Source organism: Chenopodium album, chromosome 13, assembly GCF_948465745.1.
Source record: "Chenopodium album chromosome 13, dcCheAlbu1.1, whole genome shotgun sequence".
In the NCBI taxonomy this organism is placed as follows: Eukaryota; Viridiplantae; Streptophyta; class Magnoliopsida; order Caryophyllales; family Amaranthaceae; genus Chenopodium; species Chenopodium album.
The window spans coordinates 1,071,397-1,091,332 of NC_137846.1; the positions used below are offsets into that span (position 1 = coordinate 1,071,397).

The window sequence follows — 19,936 nt, forward strand, 5'->3', positions numbered from 1 at the left end:
TTATAATAAATATCTTGCATCATTTTTAGCATTAAGTTAGGTTTCTTAGATTCCATGGTGTCCAGATTATTCATTTTAGTGATCATGAGATTGTGATTTTGCCTTTGGTTTTAATGCAGGTTCTTGGATATGCCCATAGGCATAGGATCTTCTGTAAGATATTAAATTTTGATCATTTAATGCCCGCCTAACATCTTTATCTTAATTTTCTTTGTAGAATGGTACATTAAGGTACTTTAATCCTATAGTCCCCACGTTAGGTTGTTTACGTAGAAAAGTCGCTGTGTTCTACAACTATTGTTGTCATACAACCTGCTAGGGTAACGAAACAAAAAGTTTCCATTTATCATTCTTCTCCATGGTTAGAGTTCAACTAAGGATTAGGGGAGTGATGGTGCCCTTTTATCATGACCAAAAAAGTAATTATTCATGGAAGGGTCAGACTGACCAACTCCAGAGTGCTTTAGAGATGAACTTTTATGTACAAGCCTTGATGGTAGTCATTTGCATATATAGTATCATATATTTCGTATTAGACTTGGTCTCTTGGCAAACCCCTGTTAATAGGTAATCAATAGTTGAAAGCAGTGTGTCTCTTAGTGACGGCATAAGCGTATTGTTTTGGCCCATGTGAATTGATTTGGCTACATCACCATACCTCTGCTATCCTACCTCAATTTACGATTAATTATTGCTACAACGGCTTGAGGAAATAAATATTGGCTGTTACGTCACTGAGTATGTGTGAGAAACTTTGTGAAGTGTGAGCTTCTTTTGGTTAAAGCTTCCTTTAAGAATAAGCAAGGTAAGGAATACGAGTAACACTATTTGGTAGACTAATGTATTGAAGTACTCGTATTACTTTTATTACTCGTGTCTAGAGGAGATAAACATTCTGGAGAATATGACAAGATGCTTTATCCATTGTCAAACTACAAGTATTATTTGCAACTTTATGACTGGAAATGTGCAAGATTATTTCTGTGCTAAACACTGATGTCAGTAGTTTCTCTGATTCCATTTCAGGAAAAGAAAATAAGACACTTGTTCTTTGAGTGATTTCTTTTTGTCATGCCTTACAAGGAGGCATCATTTAGTGGAGGTCATTCTTGAGTGTTATCGTGGTGATTGAGACATGTGCTTCATGTCCATCTAGTGTGTGGGGAGATTCTAGGAAGGAAACTTGCCCATTACTTAAAGTTAATGACAAGTATGATACTAAAATGTAGATTAAGAGGCTTTTGAGTAATAAATAATAGCAATCCATTTTTCTTCAAAGGGATGTGAGCTAAGATCATATGGTAAAACAGTGTTGGCCCATATTTGAGAGCCAATAAAAGTAAAACAGGGACGAGCAGTTGTTTACTACGGGATTTACAACCCTAGTTAATTGGAGTAATATTTCCAAAATTACTAAACAAAAATTTTACATCTCAACACCAATGTTCCAATACTACATTGTTTCTCTAGTTTTTGCAAGTTTCTTTTCTTGTTTTCAGTATCATATTTTTGGGCTGCATATTTCTGTATGTAGAAATATTATCTTTCAATTTGCAAAGTTACACTTACAGCTCAGGAAAAAAGTTTGCATGATACCAGTTATGTACTATATTAAATGCAATGCGTTGGATAGCTAACTGATTTCTATTTTATATGACAGATGATACTACAGGACAAAGTCGGCTAACCATCAGTGAGGAATCTCTCCCCACATTCTCGGAATAGTATAATAATCACTACATGCCTAATTTCTACACATAATGATATGTGTACACGTGGATTGTTGCCTATACAATTGCTTTTGGCATCAAATGGATCTAGATCTTACCTTGGAGACAATAGTGGTACTTTTTTTTACCTTCCTTCCATACCCTGATTATGTAAAGCATACTCTATTGTCCATCTTTTCTCTCTTTTCCTAACTTTAATTTGTGATCTTGTATTTCAGTGAAAAAAGAGGAGAATCAGCCCACCATGGGTTTCTGTTGTCTTTCCACCGCAGCTTCTGTACTGTCAGAGCAGTCTTTTCATAGTTTGTTGGCTGGCATCAACTATCTTGAGCAGGTACACTTTGCTCGATTATCAGCGAGGTTCTGGGGATTAATTTATCAAAAAATGAAAACTTATGAGACAAGACAAAGTCATATAATAAACGAACTAAATGTTAGGGGCCTAACAGGGAGTGAATGTCCTTAGTACCCTTACGGGCCTTAACGAAATGTTGATAGGGTCTATACACTATAAACATCATGCTCCATGTTACTTACATAGGGAGTAATTGTTGGGAAATTAAAAAGACATAAATTAAATGCATTTTGGCCAACTTTTATCAACTTTAAATCGTACAAAAGAACTTTTAAGAGACTTTTAGAAATTGCTTTTGAAGGAAAGGTGGATCTTTTGAGGTCTGTTATGTGGGAAGATGAAAATCAATCAATCAATCAATCAATCAAAGCCTTAATCCCAAAAGTGGGGTCGGCTAACATGAACCAAATTTGATTATTCCGTGTAGTCATCAACATAAATCTTTCTCCTCCATCCCTTACGATCCAAAACTTCATCCTCACGTAAATCCATGCACTTCATATCCTTCCTCACTCCTTCCAACCAAGTCATCTTTGGTCTCCCTCTTCCTCGTTTAATCCCTCCATGGTCCCACTCTTCCACTCTTCGCACCGGTGCACCCTCGGGTCTCCGTCTTACATGTCCAAACCAACGCAGACGATTTTCCCTTAATTTATCTACAATGCCCGCCACACCTACTTTCTTGCGAATAACCTCATTTCTGATTCTATCTCTTAAAGTGTTTCCACACATCCACCTTAACATGCGCATTTCCGTAACCTCCATCTTTTTAATATGCTCTTTCTTAGAAGCCCAACATTCTGTACCATAGAGCAACACTGGTCTTATGGCAGTCCTGTAGAATTTTCCCTTCAACTTTAAGGGAATGCTGCGGTCGCATAGCACTCCCGTGGCCGCTCTCCATTTAAGCCACCCTGACTTAATCCTGTGGGTCACGTCTTGATCAATGTCACCATTCTTCTGGATGATCGACCCTAGGTACTTAAAACATTCACTCATGGTCAAATCCTTTCCATCCAAACTCACCACTTCATTGCTTGTCCCCCTCTGAGTGCCAAAACGACATACCAAATATTCAGTCTTACTCCGACTTAGCTTAAACCCTCTAGATTCCAACCTTTGCCTCCATTGCTCCAACTTGACATTAACCCCATCCTTAGTCTCATCCACCAAAACGATATCATCTGCGAACAGCATACACCATGGAACCTCATCTTGAATTGGTCTAGTTAATTCGTCTAGAACCGTTGCAAAAAGAAAAGGGCTTAATGCAGACCCTTGATGCAATCCGATTGTAATAGGGAAATCTTTTGTCAACCCTCCGCATGTCCTCACATTTGTTGACACATCCCGATACATATCCTTAACTAGGTCTACATACCTTCGTGGGATACCTTTCATCAACATTGCCCACCAAAGTATCTCTCTTGGCACCTTGTCATATGCCTTCTCTAAATCAATAAAGACCATATGAAGATCTTTCTTCTTTACCCTATAAAACTCCATCATTTGTCTTATCAAATGGATTGCCTCCATAGTAGATCTCCCAGGCATAAAACCAAATTGGTTATCTGAAATGCTTGTGCATGCCCTCAACCTTTGTTCAATCACCCTTTCCCACAACTTCATAGTATGGCTCATAAGCTTAATTCCTCGATAGTTAGAACAATCTTGAGCGTCTCCTTTGTTTTTATAAACCGGGACCAAGGTGCTCTTCCTCCAATCTTGTGGGATCCTTGTAGCCGTCCATATCTTGTTGAAAAGGTTTGTTAACCAATCAATACCAATCTTACCCAAACACCTCCACACCTCTATCGGTACCCCATCAGGGCCAACCGCCTTCTTAGGTTTCATCTTCCTCAGTGCAATCTCCACCTCTACTCTCCTAATCCTTCGCACATACTCCATGTTGATTTCTTCATCACTCATAGAGGTATCTCCTATCACAACTCCATTACTTCCATTAAATAATTCATCGAAGTACCCCTTCCACCTGTCCTTGATGCCCTCCTCTTGCACTAGGACCATTTGGTTCTTATCTTTGACACACTTCACCATGCCAATATCCTTCCTTGCCTCTTGTCTTCTCTTTGCCATCTTATAAATGATCCTTTCTCCCTCCTTGGAATCAAGCTTTTCATAAACCTCCTGATATGCCTTTTCTTTTGCTTGGCGAACAGCTGCCTTTGCCTTACTCTTAGCCTCCTTATACGCTGCAAAGGTTTCATCACTCCTACATTTTCCTAAGGCTTGATAGCATTCCCTTTTTTGCTTAATTACTGCTTTCACCTCTTCATTCCACCACGAAGTATCTCTCTGTACCGAAGTTCTTCCCCTTACTTCCCCTAAGACCTCTTTGGCCACTCTTAGGAAACAGTTCTTCATTCGTAACCAGGTCATGTCCGGATCCACCTCTCCATCCCAATCCGCTTCTTCAATTACCTTTTCTGTAAAAACCTTAGCTTTTGCATCCCTTAGGGTCCACCATCTTATCCTTGGTTCTTCTTGTCTAACTTTTTTCTTCGTCTTCTCTTTCAGACGAATAGTCATTACCAATAGCCGGTGTTGGGTGACCACACTCTCCCCTGGGATAACCTTACAGTTTATGCAACTTTGTCTATCTATGCTCCTTGTGAGCAGGAAGTCTATTTGAGTTGTATTTGCTCCATTCCGAAAAGTTATCAAGTGTGAATCCCTCTTCTTAAACCAAGTATTAGCCAAAATTAAATCATATGATTGGGCAAAATATAGATAAGAAAAGTGCTCACATATTAAGAGGGGACCATAATTTGTAGCTTTTTAATTTGGCAAGATTGAAAATTTTCCTCCCTAATTTTTGCTAAATAAAGCAATTCTACATTTGTATTCTAGAATTCATTTACAAGTCTGAAATTGATCATTACCTCAACATGCTTCTGAAGGTCTTTGATATAATCAACAGCCAAATCTAGCATGTCTGCTGTGTTTGTTTGCTGCATGGAAACAGTATTTTGATTGTGTTGAGTCAAAAATACAATCAACTAGTACTGTCTCTTCAGAGGGAGTGTGCTTTACACAAATATATTTTTGCATAGGGACTAACCTTATCCATGTTGGGAACTAGATCTTGAAGCTTCCTCATCCTTTCACTAATCCTAGTTCTTCTTACCTATAGATTAGTATTGACAAAACCATTGTATGTAATCTTGAATGATATGTCTAAAACTATAATCAAATAGGAGTATTAATAAAACCCTATTCCAATTTTGAAAGTAAATTCAGTTCTCACCCTCTCTGCAATGCTTCTTGGGTGAGTGGCGCATCCTCTCTTAGCCCTGATTCTGAGAGGTGTTGAGTCTTGGAACTGCAGGAATTTCTCCATATTTGACAGTTCTGGTAATGTCTTTGGTAGACTCAGATGATGAGTCAATGGCGGAGGTCTGTTTTTAATTTCTCCACTCTGACAAATAACCCATTTTATAATATATTAACTATCCTAAAAACTCTTATTAAGAGGTAAAATCATAGGAGAGAAGATTTTATACCTGATTTTCTGATGCATTTAGCTCAGGAAATACCTTTATGTCCTCATCTGCAACTCTATCTAAGCCTGAGAAGTTTTCTGACAAAATTGAGTCATCCCATGAATTCATGGGGAAGTCATAGTTGCTGTCATCGTTGGGGTTGTTGCGTGAATTGCTGAATTTTGTTTCATCTAGGCTATTCATCCTTAATCTTTTTGCCCCAACATCTGAGTTTTGATTCACCAGTTCCGAAGTTGAAGAGGGTTGTCCCGATGAATAATTTACTTGAACATTACTACCTCCATAATTCCCCATTCCTCCCATCATGCCATAACCTGTCATATGCTATCTACTTTAATACAAAAGCTGAAAAAAGCAACGCTTGAAAATTTACTGAATTTCAGATCTGTGTGAAAGGCAGTCAAGTTTAAGTTTTTTTTTTTTGATAGTTAAACCAATAACCAAGAGGGAACAGAAGAGTACCAGTAGTATCAATGTTTAGGTTGGCGAAAAATCCAGCCGGGGAGCTGCTATGCCTTGTGAGGCCGGAATTACTATTGTTGATGCCCCCACCAAATCCAGTCTTCATATGGGGTACGGAATCTATTCCCATGGAACTAGCAGCTGCTGCCCTAAATGTGTTTTGCATTGCTGAACTGACTGCTGTATTGTGGTGATTTGACAAAGGCGGTTTTGATTGGCTATGATACATCATCTGAGATTGATTGTTGTAATTACCCTGCTGCTGCGGCTGCTGCTGGTGCTGCAACTGTTGTTGAATATCCGTTTCTTGCTTAACCCTCACTGTAAACTCAGGTTGCACAGCGACGTTTTCAGGTATGTTGCTTAGTTTTTGTGATGAGTTATCTTCTTCATCGATGCTGTTCATGAACCTGGCAAAGATGCTTTCTGTTTCAGGACTTAGTGGTCTAGCAGCCAGAAAGTCCCGCCTCTCTCCTCCTACCGCGCCACTAACATCACCTGTGGCAGTGGCAGTGACAGTGACAGTATCAGCATCAAGAAAACTTGCGAAGTATGAGCTCGGCGCTGACCGGAAGCGAGTGAGACCGTTGGTTTGTTGCTTTTGCTGGTGAAACTGTCTTGGGAAATCTTGGAAATGATGTTGGTATTGCTGCTGCTCTGAATCCATCTCTCTCTCTCTCTCTCTCTCCCCCTTTATTCAGACCTCAGTTATCTTTAATTTTCCCTTGTTCTAGATACCCTCCTTGGTAAAAAAATATAAATGCAAAAAACACAGGAAAACAGGGTAAAATAGAACCCAATTCGACCTGATCACATAGTCATACCATATCTATACCTACAGATTTGTGGCTGAAAACAAAACACTTTGGGCAAGGAATTTTACATGTGAACCCAATGAAAAGCTACTGAATAACAAGCAGAAAACACCAACCCACCTTTTCTTTCCACCTCTCTTTTCTCTCTGAGCTGCAAATCTGTTTTTCTGCAGTAATCTATTACTCTGTCTTTCTCTACCTTTCTTTAGCTCTTTTGCTACCACTGAAGATTATGATTACTATTATGAAGGGGAGGGTAGATGCTGGTGTAAATGATCAAGACAGAGAAAATAGTCGACATAAACCAATTTTTTTTTGTTTTGTCTATAAGGAGTAGCATTTGCTTTTAGATTTGGGTGTTCTAGCAGTTTTCCATTAATAGTCAACTGACCAAAACACCCTCAATCCACTTCCACAATTACAGAGGTTCCCTTCTAAATTATTAATTATTGGTTATTTTATGACGTGGGAAGTTGTTATTGTTGGATTATTTTATTGCGTCATCATGATGCGAGCATCCGAAAAAGGATGAACTGATGAGGGCAAGATAGTAACTAAGCAATCTATTAGTTTAATTTTTATGAACTGTCCATGTGTCTTTACTTGGTTTTCCTTAAAAATAATTTTTATGGATAGGATTGGAAAAGGAACACATCCTTTAGCAAGAAGTAATTAAACTAGACGAAGGTTGAGGCTATATTATGCATGAATTGACTATTATATCCTTTGTTGGACCACATGTATTGGTTTGGTTAATTTGATGCTTTTAGGCAGTACTATATACTTCCTCCGTTTCTTAGCCTTGTGGCGCGTGTTTTGAGGTCGGGTTTATGTAATGTAAACGGATAAATTATTCATTATAATTTTTACAAATGATGCTTAACCCTATTCTAATCTTCGTGTAAAAATTATATTGATAAAATCGCTCGTTCACCCTCACTAATCATCTCCTAAAACTGCGTGCCTAAAAGGTGTGTTGCAAGTAAAAGAAAACGGAAGAAGTATTTATTTATTTTTGGTGTGTGTTTATACCCCACATTGATTGATGAAAGGCGTTTCTTAATTGTGACTTGTGAGGTTGGGGAGGAGAAGGAGAGGGGGTGAGGAGGTGACTCATCATTAAAGTGACATTTATACTTTAAAAAACTTGTTTTAAAAAAGTGGTAAAAGAAAATTAATCTATTCATTATCTTTGTTTGAAGTCCAATTTTCCCCATCTCATAGCTTTTCTTTGCGTTTAAGCTCTAATGCTGTATTATATGCAATTTTGTTGGGAAAAGCCTGAGACTGTAGTTTCCCTTTTTGTTGGAGAACAGTCATGTTCAATTGACACAGCAAACGATATTGAGATCTTTGGCAGATTCTTTTGCTGTCTTATCAATTATTTGACGACTTGATAGACTACACGATTTATATAAATACTCCTTCCGTTCATTTTTGTTTTTTGTTTGAAACATGCATAGTCCAGCGCCCATGCACACCTTTGATCATGGACACTTTTAACTATATGGACGAGTAAAATTAATGAAGAATTTAATGTTTATATTACATATTGAAACAAATTTAACATGTAAAGAGCTAAGAAAGTTGTTTTTTTTTTGTTTATCTTTTTTTTTTTTTTGATGTTTTGCAGATTTTTGTGAACTTCTTGGATGTTGCTATGTGGATATAAGCTTCCCTATTCAGGATAAAATATCTGAGGGGTGATTTGTGGTAAGCTGACATGCAGCGTAGTCAAGAAGTTGACAAAAGTTCTGCTTGGCAAAGGCACTGCACCTTAACTGTGAGTATATTCAATCACTATTAGTACTGTATATTGTATGAACCTTGAATCCAGTCTATGTGGTTTATGTGATGTGCACTACTTCTACATATAGAATTATAGATCGAACATGTATAAGTTCATTAATAAAATAAATGTTATATTATATGACTAATATAGTTACATAGTAATGTTGGCCTCAACAAAACATAATAAAGAAAAAGTATGTTTGCTTGTGCTTATCATGTCCAGCTTGAGTTGGCTGAGAATTTGAATCTACTAAGTGTTGAATTGGTAAGAAAAGTTGACCTTTGGACTTGGTTTATTTTATATGAAGGGTAATGGTAAAGGTACCTTGTTAATTTTTGTGTAGTACTTCATATATCAATTGTTAAAACATTACTCTCTCCGTCCTTTAATTAGATGTATACTTTTCTTTTTGGGGGTATTAAATTTAGATGCCTATTTCTATTTTAAGAATGTGTTTTTTTGATAATATTCCCTCCTTTTGTTTTCTTTTATTTATTTTGTACTTTTGACATCATTTTCCAACACTTTCTCTTTCTATCTCTTTAATAATAACCAACTATTTATTTTTTTCTCTCTATCTCACTCTAATCCAATATGCACTTCGTACTTTCCAATAATGGGTTTTAAGGAATCTCTAAGTAGCTTACTTCCCATGTAATTTTAGAATTAGACATCTAATTAAGGAAAGGACGGAGTACTAGTTTTTTATAGTTGAACAAATAGTAATGAACCCTAACATTAGACGTAAGAGCTAGGCCTTTCGTTCCATATCATAAGAAAGGTATACGTGGTAAATACATATACGTAGTATAAAAAAAATAAAATAGAAAAAAAAAACTGTTTAAATTATTTTTTTGTTCGCCTATAATTTGATACCATGGACATTCTTTTTTCTCTTAAGTTTTTTGGGTCTTTACCTTTTCATCTTTGTAATTTCAATTTTATTTCTGTATGTTTAATTTGTTTCATTTTATATGGAACAAAGGGGATTTATTGTGGATTTTGATTCTTCTTTTTTTGTTTGTTTTGGTGTATATCAATGGTCTAAACACTACACCTAGTTATATCTAATCAAACAATTAATAGAAACCTAAAAAGTTAGAGTTTTTCTACGTTGAATTGTGTTTTCATTAAATGTGGGGTATATTCTCTAAGAGTGCAAACTTAATTTAAATAGTTAGGCTAACATTATAATCATAGTATTATAAATTGAAATGTGAATTCGTGTGGCTTATAAGTAATTGCCAAGTTATACGTTTTTGTTTTTATTGGAATTGTTATACTTTTGTTTTCAAGGGGATTGTAAATAAAGATTTTATCAAAGTCTTAATCGATTTCTGGTAACAATAACCTGTTCAAGGCATTAAGAATTGTGAAAATTCCCTTTAATGTATGTCCAATTTATATTATTTTCAAACATTTTTTTTAAAACATTCTCTAGAAGCAATGGATTATTTTAGTCTTATATAGTTGGGAAATCATCTTCTTATTCAACTGTAATTGTTAAATTAATTTTTTCCTAAGATTTTAATGCTGAAACCTGCTATTGTCTGGGGTCCCACGTATTTTTCTTGCTGTTGTCCAGTTCAGTTTTTCTTTGACAAGGATTATGTAGGAGATAGGTCAAGTAAGATGAGAAAGGCTACTTTTGTTTTATAATTGGAGTCCATGTTGATAAATTGAAAAATAGTCTGAAACTTAATACTCTTTTTATCTCAAAATGATCAAGTTCACACTAGCTTTTTCAAGGTCGAAATTCATCAACTTTGACTGTATATTTCAAGTGAATTATATGTTTATACGAAGCAAAACATCTAATAAGTTCTTATTTGATTAATTTTAAGGTGTTTTACATGTTAATTTGCGACTTTGTGTGATGCTTAACTAAAGATTGGTGTCTTGGAAACCAAGGAAAGCATGTGTGTATTCTTTGATGGACGGAGAGAGCACTTAATATGCTTGAATCAGATTAAACATGAGCAAATGATTAGAAGAAAACACCAAGTCCGTACACCCAAAATCCCCAAGGTTACCATCCTCACCAATCAAGCACAATTTTTGTAATGTCTTTTAAACATTGTGAAGGTAGCCAATTGATTAGGAGGATGAATTATTAGATAATACGAAGTAGATATCTAATGTTTAATAAGATGTTTGACTATATGTTTATTGGATAATGATAAATCTCATAATCTTTCTTGAGTAGTCTTAGTTTAGAATTTTTCTTTGTTTGTCTTGACCTTTAGAGGTACCAAGAGATTAAAAAAGGTTTAATAAAATTAATTCCTCAGAGAGATTATCTTACTGCTTACATGTTGTGTATATCTTCATATATTGGATAGGTGAAATTACGTAAATGTCAAAGTCTCATAGTAATATACCTTGTTGTATGTATTAAAAAACGAAGGAAGTATTTCATTTTAGTGCGTTAGAAGTTAAAATCATCTGAACAGGTCAAGCATGATGCATCATAGTAAAAATAATAGTCTTGTTAACTTTGCTTTAATGGCACTGTAAGTAAAAATCTTAAAAGTGCTGACTCACGTGCTAGCTTAGCCTCTTCAATTTTCAATTTTCATAGTGCTGACTGTCTATGTTGGCCTAGGATTAATTTATAACTAGATTAGTTTCTGATTCCTTTGATTTTGGTTAAAATAAAGTTATATGGTTAATCAATCAGATTCAGAACTTTAATACTATACTTAGTCAATCATAATAGTCTGCTAATGGCGTAGGGTTGTGCCCATAATTTAATTAATTATGTCTCTAAGCGACAAATCAAAGTTATTGACACGGCATTAAACACGGGTTTGACCACTAATAACATTTAGCAGCTGTAATTATTTTAGCTTATGTTTCTGTTTGAATGTACACCTTCTGTTTATAGATGTATACAAAGTACATATTTATACAGTATTTTATTATAGAAATATGGAGTAGCTGATTGCTGGTGATTTGTTGCTCCAATGATAAATTTTTTTCTTTTTTTTAAGTTCCGATTATTATATTCATCATATCACTCGACGTGTCTAGTAAATAACTAAATATACTTTGTATGAAGTATTATAATATTCTTTATTATTTTATTTTTGCTTATGTAGGTGATTTTTGAATCAAAGTATTGTAATATCTGATTTTTTTTTCTTTGTTTTTGTCCTATCTTGGATGACCTTTTTGTTTGATAGGTGCCGAGGGTTGAAATAATTGTTTCTGGATTTATTACATTCACATTTATGCAAGGTAAGGTCAATTTGAACCATAAGATTTGGATCTATACTTATGTGAGCATTTCAAAGCAAGATGAAGTGTAGGATGGAACTACTGCTACTCCTTTTCCTTGCTATAATGGACTTCTCTCAAAATAGAATAAAATTGGGTAACCGCCCAATTGATATGGGAGGGAGCATTGGTCCAAAACGATGCAATATTTATTCTAGGATGGGAGGGACTATTCAGTAGGCATATACCATATCCATTAGAAATTTATCTAGCTTGAAACATTTCACTTGGGAGTTACCGTGTTAGTGCTAGTGATCAAGTGTTTTATCGATTGTACTTTTCTGAGTGACCTTTTGAAAATTAGTACTACTATAATTCTTGAAACTTTAGGACTTATTATGAAGTATGAAGTAGCACCTGCTTTCAATGTAAAATCTAAGATGAGGAATGAGCCCCCTATGTGATGGGGGTTCGATTTCTCATAGCCCCCTTTCCTGTGATAGGGGGCCTTCCCCGTAGTTTACCGTTAAAAAAAGAAAAAAAAGGTAAATCTAAGGTATAGCTTGGTGAAAAGCAACTTCATGTGACTGAAGGAAAATAACAGGAGTATATCTATCGTAAACCCATTAGTAGAAATCCTCTACTGCTTGTATTCAAATTCAGGTGAACAAAATATGATAGAAAGATAAACTTGCACCATTGGTGAATTCCCCCCTCCCCGAATGTCTGAAGATGGGATCTGTAGTGAAGTATGAAGCAGGCTAAGTTTTTAAGATGGTAAATCCTAAAAAAAATGCTGCATCTCAAATGACACTGCTAATGTAACTAGTCGTTTATTTTAAAGTTATGCCATATATAATATATTGGACCTATAAATAATGTTGCATTATTTTGGATTACACATTTCATTGGGGGTTAAAGAATCTTGTCTGTATTTAGTAACAAATAGTAATGTAAGGATACTATTAAGCTTAGTTTATTGCTAGCTTAATCTTACATATTCATACTTGCTCCACTGTCATTTGATACTCTCTATCAAGATTGGAATCCTGGAAGTATGGAATTGCTCTCTTTAGGATGAAGTAGTGTGTCAAGCTTGAAAAGCTATCAAACCCCTTTTCCATGAACCTCAGGACATTACTTTTGCAGAAATGACTTTAGTGAGAAACCGTGCTAACTCATCTCCTTGCTTGAATTGGAATGAAATGTATGGACGAATCTGATAGTTCCGATCTTGTGGGTTAGGGTCGATAAGAGACACGTTAAAATTCATCCATTTGAAGTTGGACCATCTTTTTTGCCTCTTAGGCCTCACTTGTTTTGATGGAAAATATTTTTTATAAATATAATTTTCTTATTTTTCATTATTTGGTTAGTAAAAGGTGAAAAATAGGGGGGCGTTTGGTTCACAAAGTGGTATGGGGTTGGAATCAGGAATGGGGTTAAGGTGGTATCGGGTTGGAACTTGATACTTAATACCATGTGTTTGGTTTAATTCTGGAATGGAATATCTCACTATTCTCTCCTTTTATTTGATACCTAAGGGAATGGAATGAGCCAAACCCACCTCCCCCCAAGGTTTCTAAACCCCATACCTCATGGGTTTGAGGTATGGGTTTGAAATTCATATTTTTGTCAACCAAACATATGGTATGGGTTTTAGTCATTCTAAACCCATACCTCATACCTATATTTCGTGAACCAAACGCCCCCTAGGAGAGTTCTTCCATGGATGAAAGGTATGCCCCATTTTTCTTCATACTCCTATCATCAATTTTCTTACCTCTAATCTATCTTCTTCTATCTAGTCCTTTATATTTTGTCCTCTATAATACTCCATAATTTTCTTCTATAAAAACAAATAAAGGAAAATTATTTTTATATGTACCCGTGTTTTCTTTTAAAAATTTCTATGAAAAATTATTTTCTCAAAAAACGTTTTCTTTCAAAACAAATGGTGCCTTTATTTTTTGACTAAATTGCAAGCAAAACTTGTTGGATTTTTATTTGATCCCCTCCACGGCTCAGCTCTTCTTTGAGGGCGAAATGTTCCTGATGTTGTAAACAAACAAATCTCACATGATACAATCCAACAATAATTATTTTTCAAAAGCTAATTTTTCAACCATATTTTCATCAGAAAAGAAATTATTTAAATTATCTTGCGAAAGCGAAAGTAATTGCTTTCCAATAATTATACTTTGCACTTAGGTTTTCTGAGAAATCAAGGGAGTTTAAATTACGTAGTATTTCTGGTCATCTACCATTACATTGCCCACCTTTTGTCCTAATCAAGACCGTTGGCCTTTTGTGGTTTATGGCTTCCCACGCCACTAAAATTGTACTCGCAACGTACATTATTTTGCTGTTAGGGATAATGTTTTTATTTGATAGTGGTATCTCATAAAATGTACCTTTCAGAATGAATTATAGTACAACTCTTGCACAAAGTTATTGATGATGTTTCTTTTCATTTCACAAAGAAAGAAATTCAGTTCTTAGATAGGCCGAAGCATGATTATATAGTGTACATGTTTGTAAGAAGTGTTCTATTTGGGAGGTCGTTCTTGTCTTTCACGTGTTACTGTATTGATGTGTCGTGCCCTATTTCTTAGGTCAACTAAATATTAGTTAGGTTAAAGCATACACCATGCCAAAGCCCTCTTTATTATGGGTCACCAGGTAAACTTCCTCTTGGCCTAGCTTAATCTATGTAAATGGGGACATTTAATTAGTTAGGTCACAAGCTCAAAGCTAATTAAGGTGGTCTGTGGAGTAGATTGGTTACCTGGTTGTATGGAAGTGTCATACAAAAAGGCCTTAACAACTGGTGTTAAAGCATTATGTGTACAAATTTTGAAATAAAATATAGTTTTTAGAATGGCTCTGGGTATGACATGGGTAAGTTATTTAGAATGTCTCGGGGTATGACATGGGTAAGTAGTGGGTAACAATTATACCCTTGTCCATGAAATCCATAATTGATTATTTTTTCAATCTATTTCTTTTTTTTTTTTCCTTGTATTTTCAATCATCATAATTTATTGTTCTGAGAGGATATGTAATACATCCTATGACTATGACATACTTTACTGAATAAGATTTTCGTGTATGAAACTACGAATGTATGGTTTAAAAAAGTACTGTAGCTTGTAGATTTCTTGGGCAAGCATCTGGGGTAGGTTCCAGTTCCAGCTGCTGTGTTATTCTTATTCTAAATGCGGATCATATCATAATCAACTTATGTAAGAAACTCTTTATGGTAATCAAGTTGAGACAGAAAGCAAAACTTTATCAAACACAAACTAAACTTTAAGATGGAATCTTACTAAATATGACATTTAGTATGATATAAACTATAAAGGGACGGAATTACTATGCCTAAATTTCTAATCTATACTATCATCAATTCTCAAATTATCATCTTTTGGATTAGAAAGTTAAATAGCTTGAGTGTAACTTTACTTTACAAAGTCTAGTATAAGACTGTCTTACAATAACATTCTTCTTATATTAAGAGCCATTGTACGTTTGTTTCTGTAAGGGTATCACTTTAACTTATTATGAGACCGTTACCTTCAAAACTAGCTCACATAAACGTGATAGCTCATGTCTTTTCGAGTTCTGAAAGATCGCTTTGTTAGTACTACTGATTTTGATATCTTTAGTTGTGGGTTAGATTTACATAATCACTTTACATGATATATGATTGACTTATTTAAGTAAGTGATTTGTGGTCCCTTGATGGAATTCGTACCCAATTTCTTTTTACTTGCTTCTTTTAATTAGAGCGGTTGATTTAATGCTAATGATTCTTTGTTCTGTTGATTAGATCATGCCCCAAAGCAAAAGTGTTGATAATTTCCCACTTCGCCTACCTTTGACAAATACAGTGATAGGTAAGGCTATTTACTTCCTCTTTCTGAACCTCACTCTCTATATTTGGAACATGAAGTATATTCATTTTATTTGCTCTTTCTGTCAATTCTTTCCACAGATTTGTAGAATTTTGATGTATTAGGGTTTATTCTCTAATACCATGTTAAGAATTGAGTTTTTTTTGGTTCAAAAGGAATATTGCACAATAACTTGGTTTATATATATATACTTTCTCCATTTTTTTAATACTTGCAACACTTCCCTATAATGGAAATGTCACAATACTTAACACACTATAAATGAAAAGTTATTTTAAGGAAAAATTATATTATTTCCCTTACTTAAAGCACATGACCCACTAAATTACACTACTAATAACCACTCATCTTAGTTTAAAGTGTATTATATCATGCGAACTTCACATTTCTTAAATGCCATGAAAAAAGTGTGTGTTGCAACTATTTAAAAACGGAGGAAGTATAACCTAGATGTATTAGGGTCTTAATTAGTCACAGAACTTATGCTAAGTACGTAATAAGCCTACTAAATACAATTACAAAATAAGGGTTAACATCTAGTTGTAATAACATAATAGATTAGCAAAATGTTCCTCTATTAATTGAGGAGCGCAATTTTATTTTCTATAAGATGCCAATGCAACATTTGGAGAATTTTATAGACCAAGTTACAGATGTTTGTTGATTAATGTAGCATTATGAAAGCTAATCTTCTTAGCTCTTAATTTGTAACGTACTAACTAATTACTTAAATAGTTGCATAGCGTGTTTGTTTAGCAATAGTAATGGAAAGGATGGGTGGGAGGATTCGGGAGATGTAAGGTGATTTAGATGGAAGGAAAAGAAAAGGCGTGAGGACTCAAGGAGAGTAAGGTGGGATTTTACATTTATTTTCAAATCATTCTGATGTTCAAATGTTTTCGTATATTAAGGAGAAAAGAAAATAGATCTTTCAAATTCGTTATGGTTTTCTTCTGTTCTTCATATTCATATCCAAACAAGGGAAATTGACTCCTTGACTTTCCTTCCTTCCCTATCCTTTTCCTCCAAACTTCCTTCATCCAATTATTATAATTGGTATACACTTGCAAATACAATGTAAAATACTTCATCCGTTCCCTTCATATTGCAATAAGTGGGGAAGGCACAAAAATTTAGATGAAGATAGAGATAGAGAAAAATTAAAACAGAGACTCATGTAATAAGGAAAGAGATAGAGAAAAAATATGTGCATATATAGTAATGTTGTAATATTTGTGAAACATTCTTGATTAAATGGTAATTGTTACAATATTAGAGGAATGGTGGAAGTATCAAATGAAGTGGTTTCCTTATATTGTGAACATATTTAATTATTAGCTAGGTATATGAATATATTTGGAATAGGGGCGTATCAAAATGGTATACTTGTAAGTACTTGTAATTATCAAGAAAGGAATAAGTATTAAAATAAGTAATTGATTATTACAGTGGGGTACATAAAGATATTTTATGGGATATTTGGCATGATTTGAAGTGTTTGATTGCGAACCTGACTTATATGAGAGGACCATCATATTAATGCAAAAGATGTTAAACCGCCGTCGAGGTCTGGTAAATCAGCACCGTACATGTATTATGCCATACGTGAGAGGATATTTCGTAATTTAGGAGATTTTACTTTTAAAGGGGGGGCAAAAACATCAAAAAAAATCAACGTCCTAATTATTACTTGGTTATTGGGAGATATTTAATCAAGATTGATCACTCTTTTTTGTTTTTTTTTTTTTTTGGTTAAGAAATCTTATCACTCTGGATTTCTGGAATATAAGGCAGTTGAGTTGTACTTCGGATTTGCTGTTTCTTGGTCCTAAACTTGTGTGCTTATAATATATACTTCGTAGAATTCAAAAGACAAAAAGCTATTGCCTTATTCCCAGAGATTTCAAAGATGTGAGGTCGGTTGCATGAACTGTGAGTATATCTCTTCACAAAGATCCTCCTCCATTCACTTCATTCTATACCTCGGCCATTTTGTACCCTTCCTCCATTCTCTTCATTCTATGACTATACATAGTCCATTTTGTACCTCCATGGTAAAGTAACAAAAGAATGTTGGATTTTCTTTGTTTTGATAGGTTGAGTGGACGTTTTACACTACTAGGTGCTCCCCTCGTACATAGGGTCTCTTAGGAAATTGATTTTGGCACACCCTTAATTGATTTTGGCACACGTCTATGTGAGAGCACAGTTTTCTATGCTTTTCTTACATAGGGGTGTACCAAAATCAATTAAGGGTGTGCCAAAATCAATTTCCGGTCTCTTAGTATCTTCTTGCTTATATTATATTTCCTTAAATTACCTTTAAAAAGGGAGACGTAAGACAAAGTTGTATGTGCCCAATTTGCCCCTTAGAGCGTATTCCTAATGTTCCTTCCAAAACATAGACTTTGCATTGTTAGTACTCCGTACATAGGTGTAAACATTTTGCTTACATTGTGTTTGTGTCTACCTATGTGAGGAACTGAGGACTGAGGAGCTAGGATAGGAATAGGACAAATAGATAGTGCTAGTCATTGGGCCTTGGAACTGTACAGTAACTCCAGCGCAGCCCATAAATTTTGTGGTCTTTACATTGAAGGGTTCATAGTAATTGATGGATTGTTATGTATGTTTTCAACATTAAAGTTCTGTAAATTTGGGCCTTAGAATATGTTAGACTCGCCAGCTATGATATTGTTAATTCTGCAATATGGGCCTGGTAATGACATTAGATAGACTGTTTGAACCCACATAAATCAGACTGTTGGAAGATCCTTATATTGATGGAAATTGGAGGAAAGCTATGTTGATTCACCCTTGTTTTTAGAGGGAAGCTATGTTAGTTCGCTTAGTAGGACTCGAGTACTTGTGAAGAACATATATGATATATCTATCTTATCCGTATTTTGGTCTGAAATGAAGTGTCAAACATGCGTCCTGAAGTAAATTGAAGAGACTGAACTATGCTAGGGAAAAAAACATACTATATGCAATATGCTTGTTAGATTGTCTTTTAGGATGGGTTGAGGTGATTTGAATTATTGTTTATGTTACAAGAATAATAGTGATATGATTAATTATTATGTGTACTTTGTTATACTACATATTACAGTAGATAATACGAGGCTGAATTGCTTTATTTGCTTGTAATTCACAATGACAAGATGAGGAAGTGAGGAACGTTAATGTTTTTTTAACGACATATTAAAACCTCATATTTTATGCTTACTTTTGCTAAGAGTATTATCCTAAGTTTTGTTTCAGCAAAATGACCTTTGTTATTTTTTTTTTTTTTGGGGGTGGATGAAATAGATTTGTGTTAATTGCGACAGTTTTTCTTCTCCCGTAATTGAAACAATAGAAGAGGGGTTTCCCATGTGAGGATTTTTCATTTCCCCTATTTTTGGACGATTAGGATTTCCATGTGAGTTGGCCATGTCTAGTTAATATATATGCTTGTTACTATTAGTAATATGCCTTTCAAATAAGGTTCAACATCACATCTTGAGTGGATTTTCTATTCAATCTAAGTAGCAATTTGGGTCGGTGGAAATAGCAGACTTCAAGAAGGGATGTTCAACCTTATTGACACATTCCATGTTCTTCCCTAAACAGAAATACAAAATAACCATACAACAAGCTACTAAAGATTTATTATTTGTACATGAGAAAATATATTTAAGCTTAGCAGTTTTCATATAACACATTAAAATATCAGTGTCGTGTAAACTTTGGATCAAACTATGTGTACATCATAGTGTCTACACTTACAATTTGTCTCGATCTTTTTACACCATATAAAATAGCTCAAGTACAGTAAGATTTACACGAGTCTCATTTTCAAAGTCCCTTTTGAAAATTGTGTTCAAATCAAGATCTGCTTTATTATCTAAATTATTCATATGCTTGATATCCCAATGACATGAACATATGATTGCATGAATGATTGTCTCACAACCATAGATTATGGCCTTATGGGGCCATATGTATCTTTTTTTTACAGTGAAATGACTCGACAGATCACATTTTTGTATGTGAAAAAAATAGGGATTTGTTTTTCACTATTAGATGTGGAGGATTCGCAATTAATGGTAAAGGGACTACTCTCAAAACAGTTACTAT

General features: G+C 34.7%; 1 protein-coding gene across 1 annotated transcript; it reads right to left on the reverse strand.

Annotated features, from left to right (window-relative positions):
- Window positions 1-1,529: 1,529 nt before the first annotated feature.
- LOC145574167 (transcription factor bHLH130-like) lies at window positions 1,530-7,223 on the reverse strand. Its single transcript, XM_081631906.1, has 6 exons — window positions 6,072-7,223; window positions 5,610-5,923; window positions 5,354-5,524; window positions 5,168-5,233; window positions 4,989-5,057; window positions 1,530-2,093 (listed from the first exon to the last, which is right to left on the reverse strand). Exons 1-6 carry the CDS (start codon window positions 6,736-6,738, stop codon window positions 2,052-2,054), a joined length of 1,329 nt encoding a protein of 442 aa, XP_081488032.1. The 5' UTR covers window positions 6,739-7,223; the 3' UTR covers window positions 1,530-2,051.
- Between the last annotated feature and the right edge of the window lie 12,713 nt (window positions 7,224-19,936).